The 15,086-nt window shown below is 36.8% G+C and overlaps 3 protein-coding genes across 3 annotated transcripts; 1 reads left to right on the top strand and 2 right to left on the bottom strand.

Moving 5' to 3' along the window:
• Positions 1–1,961: 1,961 nt before the first annotated feature.
• LOC113304728 (omega-hydroxypalmitate O-feruloyl transferase-like) lies at positions 1,962–3,704 on the bottom strand. The gene is made up of 2 exons (XM_026553871.1): positions 3,194–3,704; positions 1,962–3,107 (listed from the first exon to the last, which is right to left on the bottom strand). The coding sequence occupies exons 1-2, from the start codon at positions 3,641–3,643 to the stop codon at positions 2,205–2,207; spliced, it is 1,353 nt and encodes a 450-aa protein (XP_026409656.1). The 5' UTR covers positions 3,644–3,704; the 3' UTR covers positions 1,962–2,204.
• A 301-nt stretch (positions 3,705–4,005) lies between these two features.
• Positions 4,006–7,773, bottom strand: LOC113306443 (cell division control protein 48 homolog C-like). The gene is made up of 10 exons (XM_026555380.1): positions 7,194–7,773; positions 6,193–6,779; positions 5,747–5,899; positions 5,528–5,644; positions 5,320–5,424; positions 5,123–5,197; positions 4,950–5,014; positions 4,610–4,811; positions 4,378–4,524; positions 4,006–4,282 (listed from the first exon to the last, which is right to left on the bottom strand). The coding sequence occupies exons 1-10, from the start codon at positions 7,771–7,773 to the stop codon at positions 4,238–4,240; spliced, it is 2,076 nt and encodes a 691-aa protein (XP_026411165.1). The 3' UTR covers positions 4,006–4,237.
• Positions 7,774–9,212: 1,439 nt separating this feature from the next.
• Positions 9,213–15,051, top strand: LOC113303933. Its single transcript, XM_026553011.1, has 3 exons — positions 9,213–9,838; positions 12,136–12,216; positions 14,315–15,051. Exons 1-3 carry the CDS (start codon positions 9,457–9,459, stop codon positions 14,734–14,736), a joined length of 885 nt encoding a protein of 294 aa, XP_026408796.1. The 5' UTR covers positions 9,213–9,456; the 3' UTR covers positions 14,737–15,051.
• The last annotated feature ends 35 nt before the right edge of the window (positions 15,052–15,086 follow it).

The following is a 15,086-nucleotide window of genomic DNA, read 5'->3' as shown; positions in this document are numbered from 1 at the left end:
ATACTTCTCTCTAATCAATCTTTGGATACATCTTACCCTGAGATGATATCACCTTCACCTGCAGACATTTTACTATTACAGATTGATTACTCAATAGAGTTTTGACCAAAATTAACTATCAAAACTATCAAAAAAGCTTAAAAGAAAAGAACCTCTCACGGCCATTTGCACCAAACATGGATTTTCTGAGGCTTTTCAAACAGAAATGATTAACACACCGTGATTTTATACCGCGAGGCGCACCGAAGCATTGCATGTGAGAGGGGTTGGTGGGGACCACTTCTGTACGCACCTATCCCGATGCTAAGCACGCGCATCGGGACCGTCCATTGCCCTCGTTGTGCATTTCACGGTGTAAAATGGTTGTGTTTTTCAAACTTTACTTTTCAACAAGTGGTCCCCTGCAAGTCCACAGGGCCACATTTCCATTGTCCAAAATTTAAATTTACTCAGCTGATACTATTTGAACGATCTCGCCAGTTTTCATAAAGAGGGATTTACTGTTTAGTCCAGAAAATCCGATCCGGGTTACTGGCTAGTCCAGCGCCAAAAAATATTTACTCGTTAGTCCAAAAAAGTTTTGAAAAGAATAGAATTACTCTACTAACCCTAGTATATAACATTAAGTATAATAATACATATGTTACTACATATTACATATGTTACTACATATTACATATGTAGTATAATAGTTACTACTAGTATATATACTAGTAGTAATTAGTAGTAACTAGTATGTAGTAATAACATTATGTAGTATGTAATATACTAGTAGTAACTAGTATGTAGTAATAACATATTTAGTACACTAGTAGTAACTAGTATACTAGTAGTAATATGTTATGTATTGATACTACATGTCAATATGTAGTATGTTATGTGATATGTAGTATGTTATATATTGATACTACATATGTTATGTATTGATACTACATATCAAAAAAAATTGTTATGTATTGATACTACATATTTTACTACTAGTACTAGTTACTACTAGTTTACTAGTATACTATACTATAGTAGTATACTAGTTTAGTATAGTAAAGTAGTTACATAATTTACCAGTAACAATAAGATATTTTTAGTATGTTTGATATGTTGTATGTTATATATTGATACTACATATTGATATGTAGTATGTTATGTATTGATACTACATATCAAAAAAAATTGTTATGTATTGATACTACATATTTTACTACTAGTACTAGTTACTACTAGTATACTAGTTTACTAGTATACAATACTATAGTAGTATACTAGTTTAGTATAGTAAAGTAGTTACATAATTTACTAGTAACAATAAGATATTTTTAGTATGTTTGATATGTAGTATGTTATATATTGATACTACATATTGATATGTAGTATGTTATATATTGATACTACATATCAAAAAGAATTGTTATGTATTGATACTACATATTTTACTACTAGTACTAGTTACTACTAGTTTACTAGTATACTATACTATAGTAGTATACTAGTTTAGTATAGTAAAGTAGTTACATAATTTACTAGTGACAATAAGATATTTTTGTTACTACTAGTACAGTACATATTAATATGCAGTATCACCGTATTGATACTACTAGTATTTAGTAACATAATACTAGTAACATTTACATGTGTTGATACTAATTAGATCTGAAAGGGTGTTTTAGGAATTTATAAAATACACTTTACAGTCTCCACGAAGTTTTTGGACTAGAGAGTAAATAATCTAGTCCAAAAACATGTTTTTGGATTAGAGAGTAAATTTTTTCCACGGGTGGACTAGCCATTAACTAGGTCTGCTAGAACTGGACTAGCCGGTAATTCCTACTTTCATAAATCATGCACATCCTTATTTTCTTTTTCGTAGTTCTTGGAGAAGGTACGAATATAAAGTTGGTCGTTTGCTTGTATTTGCGATTTCAGTATCTAAATACAAGAAGGGCCGGAGACTTTTCACTGTTTGATAGCATTTGATTCCCATTAAAGTTTGGCTAAGTTGGTACAACGGTTTTCGAGTATTTGATTACAAAATAAACAGTAACCTGTTAACCTTGAAGTTTAATCAGTAGTTTGTTGTTGACATTACATTATAGGATGAAAATCACTGTAGAAATATGATTAAACTAGTTGGTGGAGCATAACCAACCCATATATTGCTTATCTGTGGTAAGAGGAAAATGTAAAAGCACAGATAATTATCTCTTAAATCATTCTTCTTCCTTGGCCATCATTAATTTATAGAAGTCTTCCATTTGTTCCGAGGGCAATTCGAGGCAAACGTAAATCCCCCCTCCCTCTTTATCACCAGGCAAAACAATAACCAAACCAGGCTTAATCTCAACCGGAACAACATTTGTAATACGACCCCATCCGAAATCCACCCCTTCAAATCCAAGTTTAGACCAAACAACCACAGAGAAACTATTCTCTCTGCATGGAACTCCTCGGTTCATTTCTAACCAATCAATATTAGACTTGACATATTCATCATCAACTCTCTCAACTCCTTTGTGAACTTCATCAACAAGAGCAGAAAACTTCTCGGTTTTAATCCGGTTCATGTCCGAACGAGCAAAGCCAGGAATTAGTGCATTTCCTGCAAACCCTTTCGGTGCACGTGGAACTATCTTGCGGCGAACATCAATGGGAAATAATACGGTCGAAATGCATTCATCTGGTACTTGTGTTGCAATGCTTCTTGCTTTCCATAACTTTGCAGCTAAAACATGGAATGTCGTGTACTTCATAAATTTTCCGTCTCTCTGTGCTAAAGATTTTAAGTTGGAAATCCAACTTTCAGATAAGTAAACGAGCTTGGTGGTAGTCTTTAGAAAGGGTTGTTTGATTATGGCTGGAATGAGAATACTCCCAGGGATACTAAAGGATGTGTCTGATACTTTGGGTATTGAGTATTCAAAGTGTGGGTGACTGATTCTTGGTGGGTTACGTGCTTTAAAGATGCTACGATCTGAGTTTGGCTGGATAACAAGATCATCTCCGCGTGTCAACGAAGCTAGATTCACGATGAATTCTTGAATTGCGGTGCCGTCTAGGGTACAATGATTGGATAGAGAAGCTAGAGCTACACCTCCACATTGAAACCGAGTTAGCTGCAAAGATAAATTCGATTTTATCAGATATACATGAAGTTAAGTGGAGGCATGCACATATAAAGTACTAGCTATAGCTACTGTACCTGTAAAAGCAACAGAGGTTTATCTTTGATCTCCAAATTCATCCATTCCTCATTATGCAAGAAAGAAACCAGCTTTTTGAATTCAGGCTTATTTGGACACCTTAACTCACCGAGTTGACTCATTTTACTAGTACTAGTAGTTGCTGCGACAACTACAACACCTTCACCATTACAATCAATCTCAAACCGACCAGCATTCTCTCCCTCACCAGCTTGATGAATAAGCCTTCCAGCCATGAAATCGTAAGAAACTAAAATCCGTCTGAGCGAACGGTAAAAACTAGAACAAATTTCAGCAAAACTGATATCATTTGATGTCGGTTCGATGAATGATACAGTTTCTAAGTAAGTGACAAGGGTGAGGTCTATGTTTGATAAGAAAAGACGGCGACCATTCAACAATGTCTCAGGTACAATGACATGTTTTTCGACCAACTCCAAGTCCTCCATACCACTGATAATATGAAGTTATAGCTATAGCTAGAGTTTGAGAAGATTGTGAGTTGTATGATATGATTCAAGTAGTACTAGTACTGGAAACTGATATATGCATTTTAATGAAAAGGTAGTTGACGCGTTAGGAGAGAAAATTTATTGCTACACCGAACTTTTAATTTTCTTTGAAATATAATTGCATGTTATGTGTTTTGCTACAATGAGAACGCACAGTGACCAACATTTTTGAGGACAGAACCCAGAAGAGGTACAAAGTTAATTCGAAGTGGAAGAAATTGTTAACAAGAAGTCTAATGATGTCTGCACATATATAGTGAAATTTAGTAGGTGCAGGGTGGTTAAGCTTTTAAGGCCCCAAACCTACTAATTTGCAGTTTTCGTAACCTAAAATTTTAAACGTTGCAGAGAGTAAATATGGTGAAATGTCATCGTAATGTCATTAATACGTATAGATATTACATCCCATATTAATACACATGATGTGGCAAAGGAACTAAACCGCATGTGGTTGGTGATTTTTTTTTAATACAAAGAGTTGAAAAAGGTTTGATTGGTGATGGCAGCGATGGATTCCGTGGAAATATTCTCCTAAGCTGAATAACTTGCATGTAGTCTCTTGTAAAATCTCCGCTGCTGCGCTTTCATGAAAACAAAAGACGAATTAGATTCACTTAACACGCGCATAATTAAGCAATAACATTAATAACAACAAAATTTGAAATAAAAACCTCGTCTGTAACAGATGGTGAGACCGTCTCCACTGCTCGATCAAAGTGTGTTTCATTGATCGTCCATTTCTTTGTTTCGTGACTGCACTCACCTGACATTCGCCACACCCGCTTCTCCTTTAGGGCGATCATGGCAGCTTTGTCAGCCTGTAAACGCAAAGTCATATCTCTGAAGCTCAGAACTGGTGGAAGATATAATAGGCTGCGTTTCTTTAAAGCCGTGGATACATACCACTTTAGCAAGATCAGCTCCACTTAGATTCTTGTAAGCTTTCTTCCTACCGATGGCAACTATATCTACATCCTCGGATATAGGTTTGTTCTTGGTAAGGGCTTTTAATATCAACCCACGTTCTTCTGGACTTGGCAAGGGGACGTAAATGTGTTTCCCTAGCCGACCAGGTCTTTTGACAGCTTCATCCATAACCTCTGGCCTACCAATACATGACATATATAGCAGCTTCTTAGATCCTAAATCAGCAGAGGAGGGTTTCGTTCTCCCTCTCCTTCTCTTATGGATTGGTTAATTATTTTTTGATTTTCTAGATCAAGAAACAGGGAATAATGCGCACCTGTTTGTAGCACCAATCACAAAAACACAATTCCGCTTGTCACCCCCATCTAGCTCTATGAGTAACTACAATTGCAAGAGAAACATCCAATTCAAACACCATACAAAGTTCTAGAAATTATGAAATAAAATAGGGGAACGCAGTAACAGAGCTTTCTGCAAAATGTACGTGACCTGGGTCAAAAGTTTCTCAACACCCCGCGACCCGGTGCTCCCTTCATATCTTCGCTTTGATGTTATTGCTTCCACCTGGGAAGCAAGACAACACCTTCTAAAAGTTTCCAATGTAATGATAAAATGGTGCAGCGAGATGGAGTTGTGCATTAAAGATATAAAAGCAGAATGACAAGGTGTAAGAAGAGACCACGTACCTCATCAAAGAAAAGAATGCAGGGAGAACATGACCTAGCACGAGTAAACAATTCCCGGATTGCCCTCTCAGTCTCTCCCACGTACTTATTCAGAAGTTCAGGGCCCTATATGGTGACCATAGCTATTAAGTGACTATTTACAGTCAAACACTGAATAGTGAACACTGCAGGAACAAAAGGAAAACCAGAGAGTACGAGAGACCAAGACCTTAATGTGTATGAAATTCGCTCCTGCCTCATTTGCTATAGCCTTTGCAATTGTAGTTTTACCACAACCAGGAGGCCCGTATAGCAAAAAACCTTGCTCAAAACCTACACCAAATTCCTGGAGAACCAAAGCATATCACAAGTAGAAGTTACGTTACATTTTAACGTGTACAAATCAATTCTAGGATGAAATATAGAGCGTCACTGATGACTTAATTACCTCATAATCCTCGGGGTACTTTATACGATTGACAATATATTCTTCAAATTCCCTCCTCAGGAAGTCAAGACCACCGACATCTTCCCACTTGATATTGGGGATAGGTGAAAATCCTTCTCTTCTTAAAGATGGTTGAACCATTTTACATGCGTCCTGCATATTTACAAGAAAACTGATACATAAAATATTGCAGAGAATACAAAATAGGAAACAGGACCTCTCGATAAACGAAAAAGCATGTCTAAATCTTGGCAGAGAGATGAAAAATAACAAAAGAAAGCTAGTAACGTCATGAATCCTATCACTGGCAGATATGCTTTTAAGAAAGTAGCTACATGATGTTAGTAGCTTCGTAACCCTAGTAGAATTGGACAAGCTTGAATATATAGGTAGCATACACAAAATGTTCCCATTAAGCACTACAAGGTTGTTCAAGTCAAAATTACCTCAAAATCAGTCATGCTAATGCCAAGTCCTTCCATTTCCCATGCTTCCAGCGGTTGCACATTGGGCACTTCATTATTGCATTTTGTAATAGCAATTATCCTTTTCTTTGCAATCTTACCAGCCTTATTAACCAATTCCGACAAGTCGGCTCCAACAAAGCCTGGTGTACCTCTGGCAATTTTCGCTAAATTACAGTCCTCGAGAAGTTCCAGATTACGTGTTAAAAGAGATAGGATTTCGGCTCGTGCATTTTCATTAGGAATACCCAAAGCAATTTCTTGATCAAATCGTCCAGGCCTCCTGAGAGCCGAATCTAGAGCCTCAGGTCGATTTGTTGCTCCAATTACAAGAACATAACCAGCTGTTTTTTCGGATGTTGTTGAGCTTGAATGTACATTTGACGTGCCAAAGATTTGGGGCTCGTCCATGCATGTCAAAAGTTGTGTCACAATTCGTGTTTCCATATCCCCGTGTGAACTTCTTCCCCTGCTGGGAGCAATAGCATCAATCTCATCGATGAATATGATTGAAGGAGCCGTCTTGTATGCTTCTGAGAACAGATTTTGTATCGTCCTTTCAGGTTTACCTGAATTATTACATACATTAAGAGAATGAGATCCACTTCTCTATGAAGCAGTCCCAAAACCAAATTAAATCCAGACATCCACCAGCTTGCTTAATTCCTATTTTATTTTCCTTTTGCCGTCTGGATGCATTGCTTGTTTATTTCATATTAAACAACTACATGTATTTAGCTTGATTAAGTCATATTTCGTACAGCATCCATGTGCAAGATGCACTTTCTAGACTCCTAATGTGGGGTGCCTAGCCTCGCATTGGCAACAGTGCGGTTGATGATTAACTATCAGAGTCTTTCTTTTGGTTTGTTTAGGTGGTATTCCATGTTTTCCTATTGTACACATGCATATTACTGCAAACTGGAACAGCCGTCTCAGTCATGAATAGCGAAACAAAAAAACGTAGGGAATGAATTTCATACCTGGGATTCCAGAAAACATTTGAGCAGGAGTTAACTTGTAAAAAGGAACTCCAGCTTCATTAGCAATGGCATGAGCAAGCTTGGTTTTCCCACATCCAGGTGGTCCATGCAGCAAAATCCCACCCGAGGGTTTAATTCCCAGCCTCTTGTCCAATACTGGATGTCCATAACGAAGCGGATCAATCACTTCATCATGGATCCTATCTAAAACCACTTCTATTCCTCCGATATCCTCAAACCTGGGTCTTTTCTTCACTTTCACATCATCACCATTACTTTTCAGTCCTCCATCTGTGGTGATGACACTCTTCGATACACTCTCCTTCCCTGTTCCTTTTTTCGTATTCTTCTTTGGTTTATTTTCGACTTCAACTTTCATGTTTGTATCTTCTAAATCCTCCCCCTTCTTCGGAAGTTTTTTGTAATTGTCCCTGAGAATTTCCCTCAAGCAATCATCTCCATCAGCCGTAGAAGATGAGCAATCCTCATGCAGATTATAACTTGTCCGTGGCTGTTTTGAAGCTCTTTTAACAATTTTTGTAGATGTTTGCTTCTGTCTCTCAGCTTTTAAAGCTTTCATTTTACAGCGGAGGATTTCGCGAGAAGAACCTGTGTCTTTTAATTTTTTTTTTTTTTTTTGATCGGTAAAATTAAATTGAAAAGAAAAAAAAAAGGTTTGTGGAAAGTGAACGCAAAGTTACGGATACAAAGAGCTTGCAACGAAAGTACGCCAACTAAATTTAACCTGTGTCTTTAACTTTAACCACCATCTAATCTAAAAAAGTACAAAGCCTACACAGTGGTGGGTGAAAAACCCTAAACAATATAAAATCAATACCTAAATCTTCTACCGCCTACGAGCTACTGCAACTCCACCGCGTTTTCTTCAAAACCCCCTTTGAATGTACTGTCTAGGGTTTTAGGACTGGTAGGCGCGGAGCGGCAAGGTTTGACAGTAGAACAAGCTCTTGAAACTTATTACACATGCATCACTGCATGTACCAACACGGGCGATGCTGCTTTCTGAGGCTTTATGGTGGAGTGACTTATTTCAGGATAGTATACTATATATATATATATATGCATTAGGGCCCTAAGTTTGATACTGCTTCTTCTGGGCACGGGTACGGGGTACCAATTTATTGGAGAGGTACCAAAATTTATATAAAAAAAAACAATAATCTGGCACCCTATTAGCAATGTTGCTTATGGGTCTTTCAATGCTTGTCCGTTGATCTGTTTGGGTCTCAACTATTAAAAATGTCTCCCGAACACAAGAACGTTGCGACTGTACCAATGGTGTTACGTTGCTGCGATAACATTTAGCACGAGCTATCAAATGTTTCTTCTTGGCGACACAGAGAAATCATTTATCTTGAGACGGATATCAAAGCTGAAGGGAACTAGTACATAGCAAAGTTACTGGACAACGTAAAAGAAAAAGAAAAAAAAAATAACCCGGGAATCTAACCTACTGGTCCAAGAGGTTTGGGTAGGTCTGTCGATAGATACCCAATTACCAAAATAAACCAGAATCGGCTGACTCGGTTCGGGTTCCATAACCGGCCAGTATTGGACTCGTTGACGGCATACATTAATTCCATGCGTTGAACTAAAAGAATCCGGAAATGCTAGATTGAAAGAGTTTTTTCGGAAGTCGAAATGGCCGTTGTTTTTTTTCTCTGCATTCGGCCAAAACTAAATCCCAAAATTTATTCCGTACGAAATAGGATGACATCATTTTTCAGAACTTAAATCTTTTTTTAAGTCATCGAAGAAATAATAGAGGACGTGCACTTAGAAGTTACTTTTCTATTTTTAAGAGTCAAAAAACAACACGTCAGTTCACGTATCGAATTTCGAAATCATTTTTAAAAACAAAAAAAAAATGTAAACTTTTTGTGAATTAAAATTATTTTGTTTCGAAAAAAAAAAAAAAAACAATGGGACACAACAACAAAAGTTGGAAAGTCCGTTTTACATCGCCAACTATGCACGTTAAAACCACTAACAAAACGTGAAATACCCGCCAAATCAGATAATGCTCTCTTTCTTCTTAACCCCCAAACAAAACAAAAACCAAATCCATAAAAAAAATTGAGCGAATCCAAGTAGTAGTCCCTACTAAACTGATTCAATCAGGGTTCTTACTTATCATTCTAATCTCAATCAAGAAGCAAACCCTAGATTCTTCATTTTACCTTTCCCAACAAACCCTAGATTTCATGGGCTAGACACAGATCTGATCACAAACCCCAGACAAATGGCGATAATTAGTGATGCACTACGACAAGCATTTATGCCAAAACATGAATACGAAAGTTTAAGAGAAGAAGAAAAAGCATGGAGTCGTATACAGAGACCTATTGTATTAGTTATTGTAGTGATTTTAGGTTTAATGGTGTTAACCTCAGTTACAATTAGTTTAAATATTGTGTTTCCATCTGATATTGGGAATAGACCCTTTTGTCATCAAAGGGTTCAGATTACTGATAATGGAGTAATAGGAGAAGGGAGTGGAGAATCAGATTTGTTTCCTGGGGCTTTTTATTTGACTGAACAAGAAGCTGTTGATTATTATTGGATGGTTGTGTTTATACCTTCTGCGATTATTTTCGTTGTGTCTTTGGTTTATCTTCTCGCAGGTAATTTTGCAAATTTTTGTATTGATTTTGTGTTTTTTGTGCTAATTAGTTTTGTAGATGACCTAATTAGGACATTGAATGATGTGAATTGTATGAAACATTGTGAAATTTGGTTGTTTTATGGAATGCTGAGATAATCGTTAGCTTGTGTTTGCTAAATTAGTTCATCCTAGTGTCTGTGTGGCTATGAGTGTTGTTTTGGACTCCATTTGAATCTTAGTTGTGAAATGAAGCTCCACTAATTAATTTGCAATTTTGTCGATTGGGGGTTTTGAGGGTTATTATTAATTGACCAAGTTGTGTTATTTGGTAGTGTGATCTGTAACTATAGTGCCGAACATCAGGCAGTTCTTTTACTAAATATCGGACTCTGGTTCCTAGTTTGATTTAGTAACAACACATTTTGTGAAATTGGCTATTGATTTAGTGCTGAGAACTGTAGATATAGTTAATATAACCAAGTTCTTTCTTCTATTCGGTTGTGCTTATGAGGGCTGTTTAGGACTACTTTTATGGAAACCAGGGAAGTTGGGCTAACAGTAAACAAAGGGAAGTAGGATAGAAAAGTGTGGTTGAGGAGTGACTGGGAGGAAAAGGGAGGTGTTTTTTTCTTAATTGTAATTGACATTGTCTAGTAGTGTACATTCAGATTGTAGATTCATTTTTAGTATGGATTTGTCTGATGAGTCTTGTTTTTAGTTTCCCTTATCTGTACGAATCCTAACTGCGAGATTGAACTCCCTGAATTGGTATGAAACTATGTTAATTAAGTTTTTAAGTGTTATGTGATGCCTAACAAAGCTGTGCAATTTGGTTGGAATCTATAAAGCTAAGAACTTAGGATAATTATTGCAGCTGAAATATCTTACCTTTATACCTGGTTTGATTTAGTTTAGTTTGTCGGGGTAATTATTTGATTCAGTTGACATTGATTTTTGTTTGGCTTTTTCTTTCAAGCCTTAGTTGTTCGTGAGAGTAAGATGTTGTTCAACTGCTACTTCTGTTTTTAACCATAAGTTTAATGCTGCTTGGGTTCCTTGTCCTGTGCAAGGGTTCTCTTTAAGTTTGTGATTTAGATGGGTATCGTGGGTGTGGTAGGGATAAGGGAAGTTAGTAAGATTGTAACTTCTAATTTGTTCAGCGTATGACCTTGCGTGCAGCAAATTCACTTTGAACAGTGATATCTTACGGAATGTTGAACGCTACAGTTGATTTTTTATACTATGTGCACACCCTGAGTTGTGTTAATTGAGTTTGCAATGATTCAACCCCATATACAGGAAGAACTTTATAGCTGATTTATAACATGTGTTTTAGCTTTGTGGATGCCCCTTAGTGTTAATTGAGTTTGGACTGTTTCAACTTGATGTACAGGGGAACTGTATGGTTGACCTGTGACATGTGTTCTAACGTTGTGGACACCGTGACTTGTGTTAATTGAGTTCGGGAGTTTTCAACTTCATAAAGGGAGTCATGATTAGTTTTAGATGTAAACAGTGGGTAGATGAAGAAAACACCGGCATCCCTGTTTATCAATGAGCTGTTGTTTCAACTCTCACCTGCTTAGAGTTTGCTATGTAATTCAATTGTGGCATTTGTAAGCATTTCTTTCACCAACTATGCTTGCGTAAGTTTTTTTATAACATTTCTGAGAATGCAATAGGAAAATAATTGCACCTCATAGTTATTGCAAATGAAACTGTGTCATATCTCTGTAGTTTAGTGTGGTTTTGCTATCTATCATCTCTCATTAGTGAAAATGATTCACCAAAAATTAGCTGTTATTACCAAAAAGTGTCGACCTGTTATTATAAAATGTCTTGATATGTCGTGTGAAATATAAAAGTGTATTCTGCAACGACGGCCTGCACTTCTAGAATTAGTCTACTGATCAATCTTTTCCAATAAACCAACTTTTTACTAGTCACAATAAACGAATAAGAAAAGAATTGTAAAGTGAAAGCTTAATTTGTATTTTAGATCGATGTGTTGGTTATGGGTATGGGAACAAGTGCCATCCATCATAATTATTGAAGTGACTAATCACCGAGTTTATAAGCCTGAAAATAGTATACTATAACCCAGGTTTCACATCACCATTATGCTATGGTAATCTAGATAAAATGGGACTTGCTACTAAGTTTTTAAGTCACAAGCCTTTGTTTGATTGCTGTAGGCTCATCATACAGAAGTTACAAAGAAAAGAACAGCATTACTCCAGTTACCATGATTTAAAGTTACTATTGTCACTAGTCACTGATACTTATGTTTTTAATGTAATTATGTTTTTTTCACAGGAATGGCTGTTGCATATTCTGCACCAACAAGAAACGGATGCTTAAGGGTTGTGGAAAACAACTATTGCGCCTCAAAAAGGGGTACGTGTGACTTACTCATATTTTCGCATCTTAGCTTAACTCCTAATATACATACTCCAAAAATGAAAACATCATAGTACAACTTTGTCTGGTGTTTCACCCATTTAAGGATCTATCAATTTTATACATACAACTATCTTCGACATGTTAGCACCTGTAGTTTCAGTTTGATTTTCTTTCTTTTCATGCTTTCATAAGTGATCTGTTAGATCTTGTACCTTCTTGCAATCAGGAAAAATATGTCCCTTTATATGTTTCCTTTTCTATCCAGTAGGATGACCAATGATTCCCAAATAAGAAAAATGTCACTTTCCAATTATTTGTGAACTTTAAAGCAAGGAGGAAAGGCAGCACCTCTTGTTGTGCTTGTTTATGATAATTTTGCTCGGTGAGGATCCCTAATGACTCCCCAAACAGATATATGTCACTTTCCAATATATTGTGAACTTTAAAGCAAGTAGGAAACTCAGTGAACCTCTCTGGTGGGCTCTGTTTTCTTGTCCTCCAGAGGACTAAAGGTAGGAATCTACTTAGAGAATAATAAGTCGTTAGGCTGGTGTCAGGCGGCTGGGTAAGGCCTAGAAACTATAGCATTCAAATATTACGCACACATGATATTAGCAAAAGATAGAGGGGTAAATAAACCATGTACTAAAATCTATAGCATTCAATAATACATAAGTTTTGCTACTTAGACTCATACTTATGTTACTCATTACTTTTAAGTTTCTAAATACCTAAAACAACAACATGGCAGTTCTGAGCAAGATGTTTTTTCAACCTATTAATTCCCCCTGACAGCTTCTAGTTACAAACTTTACACCAAACTTTGTAACTAGAAGCTTAGCTTCTATGTTCACCCCCAACTCCCATGCTGTATCTTTACCATCTCTGGTATTGGTACCGTGCTTGATGTGTTGGTAGTAGAAGAACAGAAAAGAAAGAAGAGGAGATAAAAAACAGAAAAGAAAGTAGAGGAGAAGAAATGGTTGCATGAAAAGAAATGGGAGAAGAATAAGGAAAGTTAGATTAGAAAACTCTAGGGGTATAAGAAATATTTAGTCCTGACTCCTGTGTTTTCTTAAAACCTTGGCTAAGGTTACTTATTGGGTTAAGGCGGCGCCCTGACGCAGGCCGATTTTTAGCAGATTTTTACAAAATCCGTCCAAAATTGGGGAATAGGCGCCCAAACATCTGAAAAATATGGCGAGCCTATGCCCCGCCTTTTATAACTATATCATTTCAATTTTCTATACCTAAAAGGATCATTGTTTCTGCTTACTTGTTGTTCTATCTTTTTGTTGTGATGAAGTAATTATGTGACTCACTCTGTAGTGTATATTATTCATCAACAAGTTACCGGGTATACGTCATTAGCTGTCTGCACCTGTTGTTCCATCTAACTAACATAGTGTTGAATAAGATACTATCAATAGGGAAATCAAGAATTTATAAATTATGCACTGTCAGGGAACGCAATGACTAAACAACCCATATGCCCATCGGTTTTAGACTTTGTTAGATGGGACTTTGATCATCACTTAATATTTTTACCCCTTTGGATTTATAGTCCAATTAAAACACCTCGAGTTATTATTATTATTTGTACGAAAATTTAAATTTCCTTTATTCCTCAACACATGTTGAATAGGAAATCTCTAGCGTATAGGTTTACTTGTACTTTCAAATTTAAATCAACTGGATTCAGGAATCTACTGTCTACTGATGTCCAAAATGACGAAAGGAACGATTTATCTCAGTGGAAAGCCACATCCTTTTTTGTCCCTCGGAATAAATATTTTTGTGTTTTGGCCTATTCAATTCATTTGTCTGTGGGATTCATGTCCTGTGAGAGTCAATAAACCTAACATAGTCATTCATATGAAGTTCCTAGGTTGTCGTTTCTGTCTTTAAGTCTGCCCCTTCTTAGTCCTTCGTATGAAAAGTTATAAAGTTGAACTCTGGCCTAGGGCCTCCCAAGTAGTCGTGGATGTTGGCGTTATTGTTTTTCAATTTAGTTTGATCTGGAACAGGATTATTTAATCTGTTCATATATTTACTTACATAGATATGCTAATTGGCTTAGTACATTTAACAGGTGGAGTTCGCTGTCTATCTATTCTCAACATTGTATTTGCCATCATCTTCGGTCTTCTCGCTGTGTTTCTTGGTTCAAGCCTCCTCACACTTGGCAGCAGTTGTACCCTTCCCCTGTTCTGGTGTTACGAGATTGCTTCATGGGGTCTGGTCATTTTCTATGGAGGAACTGCATTCTTGTTGAGAAGAAAGGCAGCTACTATTCTTGACGAGGGCGACTTTGCAGGTCGAAATTTTGGATTGGAGATGTTGGAGGCAGCCCCTCAGGAGGTGACTCCAGAAGTGGAGAGGCGCGTGAATGAAGGCTTCAAGACATGGATGGGTTCATCCCTTTTATCTTCCGACGATGAAGATGGGCCTGACGATTATCTGGAGGTGGCTTATCCAACCCGAACCAACTCTGGCAGCCGACAACGTGTATGACCTATATATTTCTCTTAGTTGGGTGAATGACTTCTTCCCTGTAACCTTTTACTGGTATTTGCCAAATGTTTGTTACCACATACAACTGGGGGAGACCAGAAAGCTAGTCTTAGAAAGTAGAATGTGTTAACAATTTTGTGAATGGAAAGTAAAGAAAGTGGCACAGATTCCACTTGTAATCATACACTGAGTAAAGGATGTCTTTCTTATAGGTTGTAATTGCTGAGTATATTCAGTGCAAGGAGATTGAAAATTTATGTGAATAATCTTCTGAATTCTTATTACCGACTCAATATGATGCTTAAAATTTTTCAATGTTGATCTTCTAGTGGAAGCTTGTGTCACTATGT

This window comes from Papaver somniferum, chromosome 8, assembly GCF_003573695.1.
Source record: "Papaver somniferum cultivar HN1 chromosome 8, ASM357369v1, whole genome shotgun sequence".
NCBI lineage: Eukaryota > Viridiplantae > Streptophyta > Magnoliopsida > Ranunculales > Papaveraceae > Papaver > Papaver somniferum.
This window is presented reverse-complemented; position numbering and strand designations above follow the sequence as displayed.

Bases quoted from the DNA above. Each gene is read 5' to 3' on its own strand.
- LOC113304728 (XM_026553871.1), bottom strand. From the start codon at position 3,643: ATGGAGGACTTGGAGTTGGTCGAAAAACATGTCATTGTACCTGAGACA. The intron at 3,108-3,193 runs GTACAGTAGCTA...TTATCTTTGCAG, and splicing joins AACCTCTGTTGCTTTTACAG to CTAACTCGGTTTCAATGTGG.
- LOC113306443 (XM_026555380.1), bottom strand. From the start codon at position 7,773: ATGAAAGCTTTAAAAGCTGAGAGACAGAAGCAAACATCTACAAAAATT. The intron at 4,812-4,949 runs GTGCGCATTATT...ATGTATTGGTAG, and splicing joins GTGATTGGTGCTACAAACAG to GCCAGAGGTTATGGATGAAG. The intron at 4,525-4,609 runs GTATGTATCCAC...TTGCGTTTACAG, and splicing joins GAGCTGATCTTGCTAAAGTG to GCTGACAAAGCTGCCATGAT.
- LOC113303933 (XM_026553011.1), top strand. From the start codon at position 9,457: ATGGCGATAATTAGTGATGCACTACGACAAGCATTTATGCCAAAACAT. The intron at 9,839-12,135 runs GTAATTTTGCAA...TTTTTTTCACAG, and splicing joins TTTGGTTTATCTTCTCGCAG to GAATGGCTGTTGCATATTCT. The intron at 12,217-14,314 runs GTACGTGTGACT...TACATTTAACAG, and splicing joins CTATTGCGCCTCAAAAAGGG to GTGGAGTTCGCTGTCTATCT.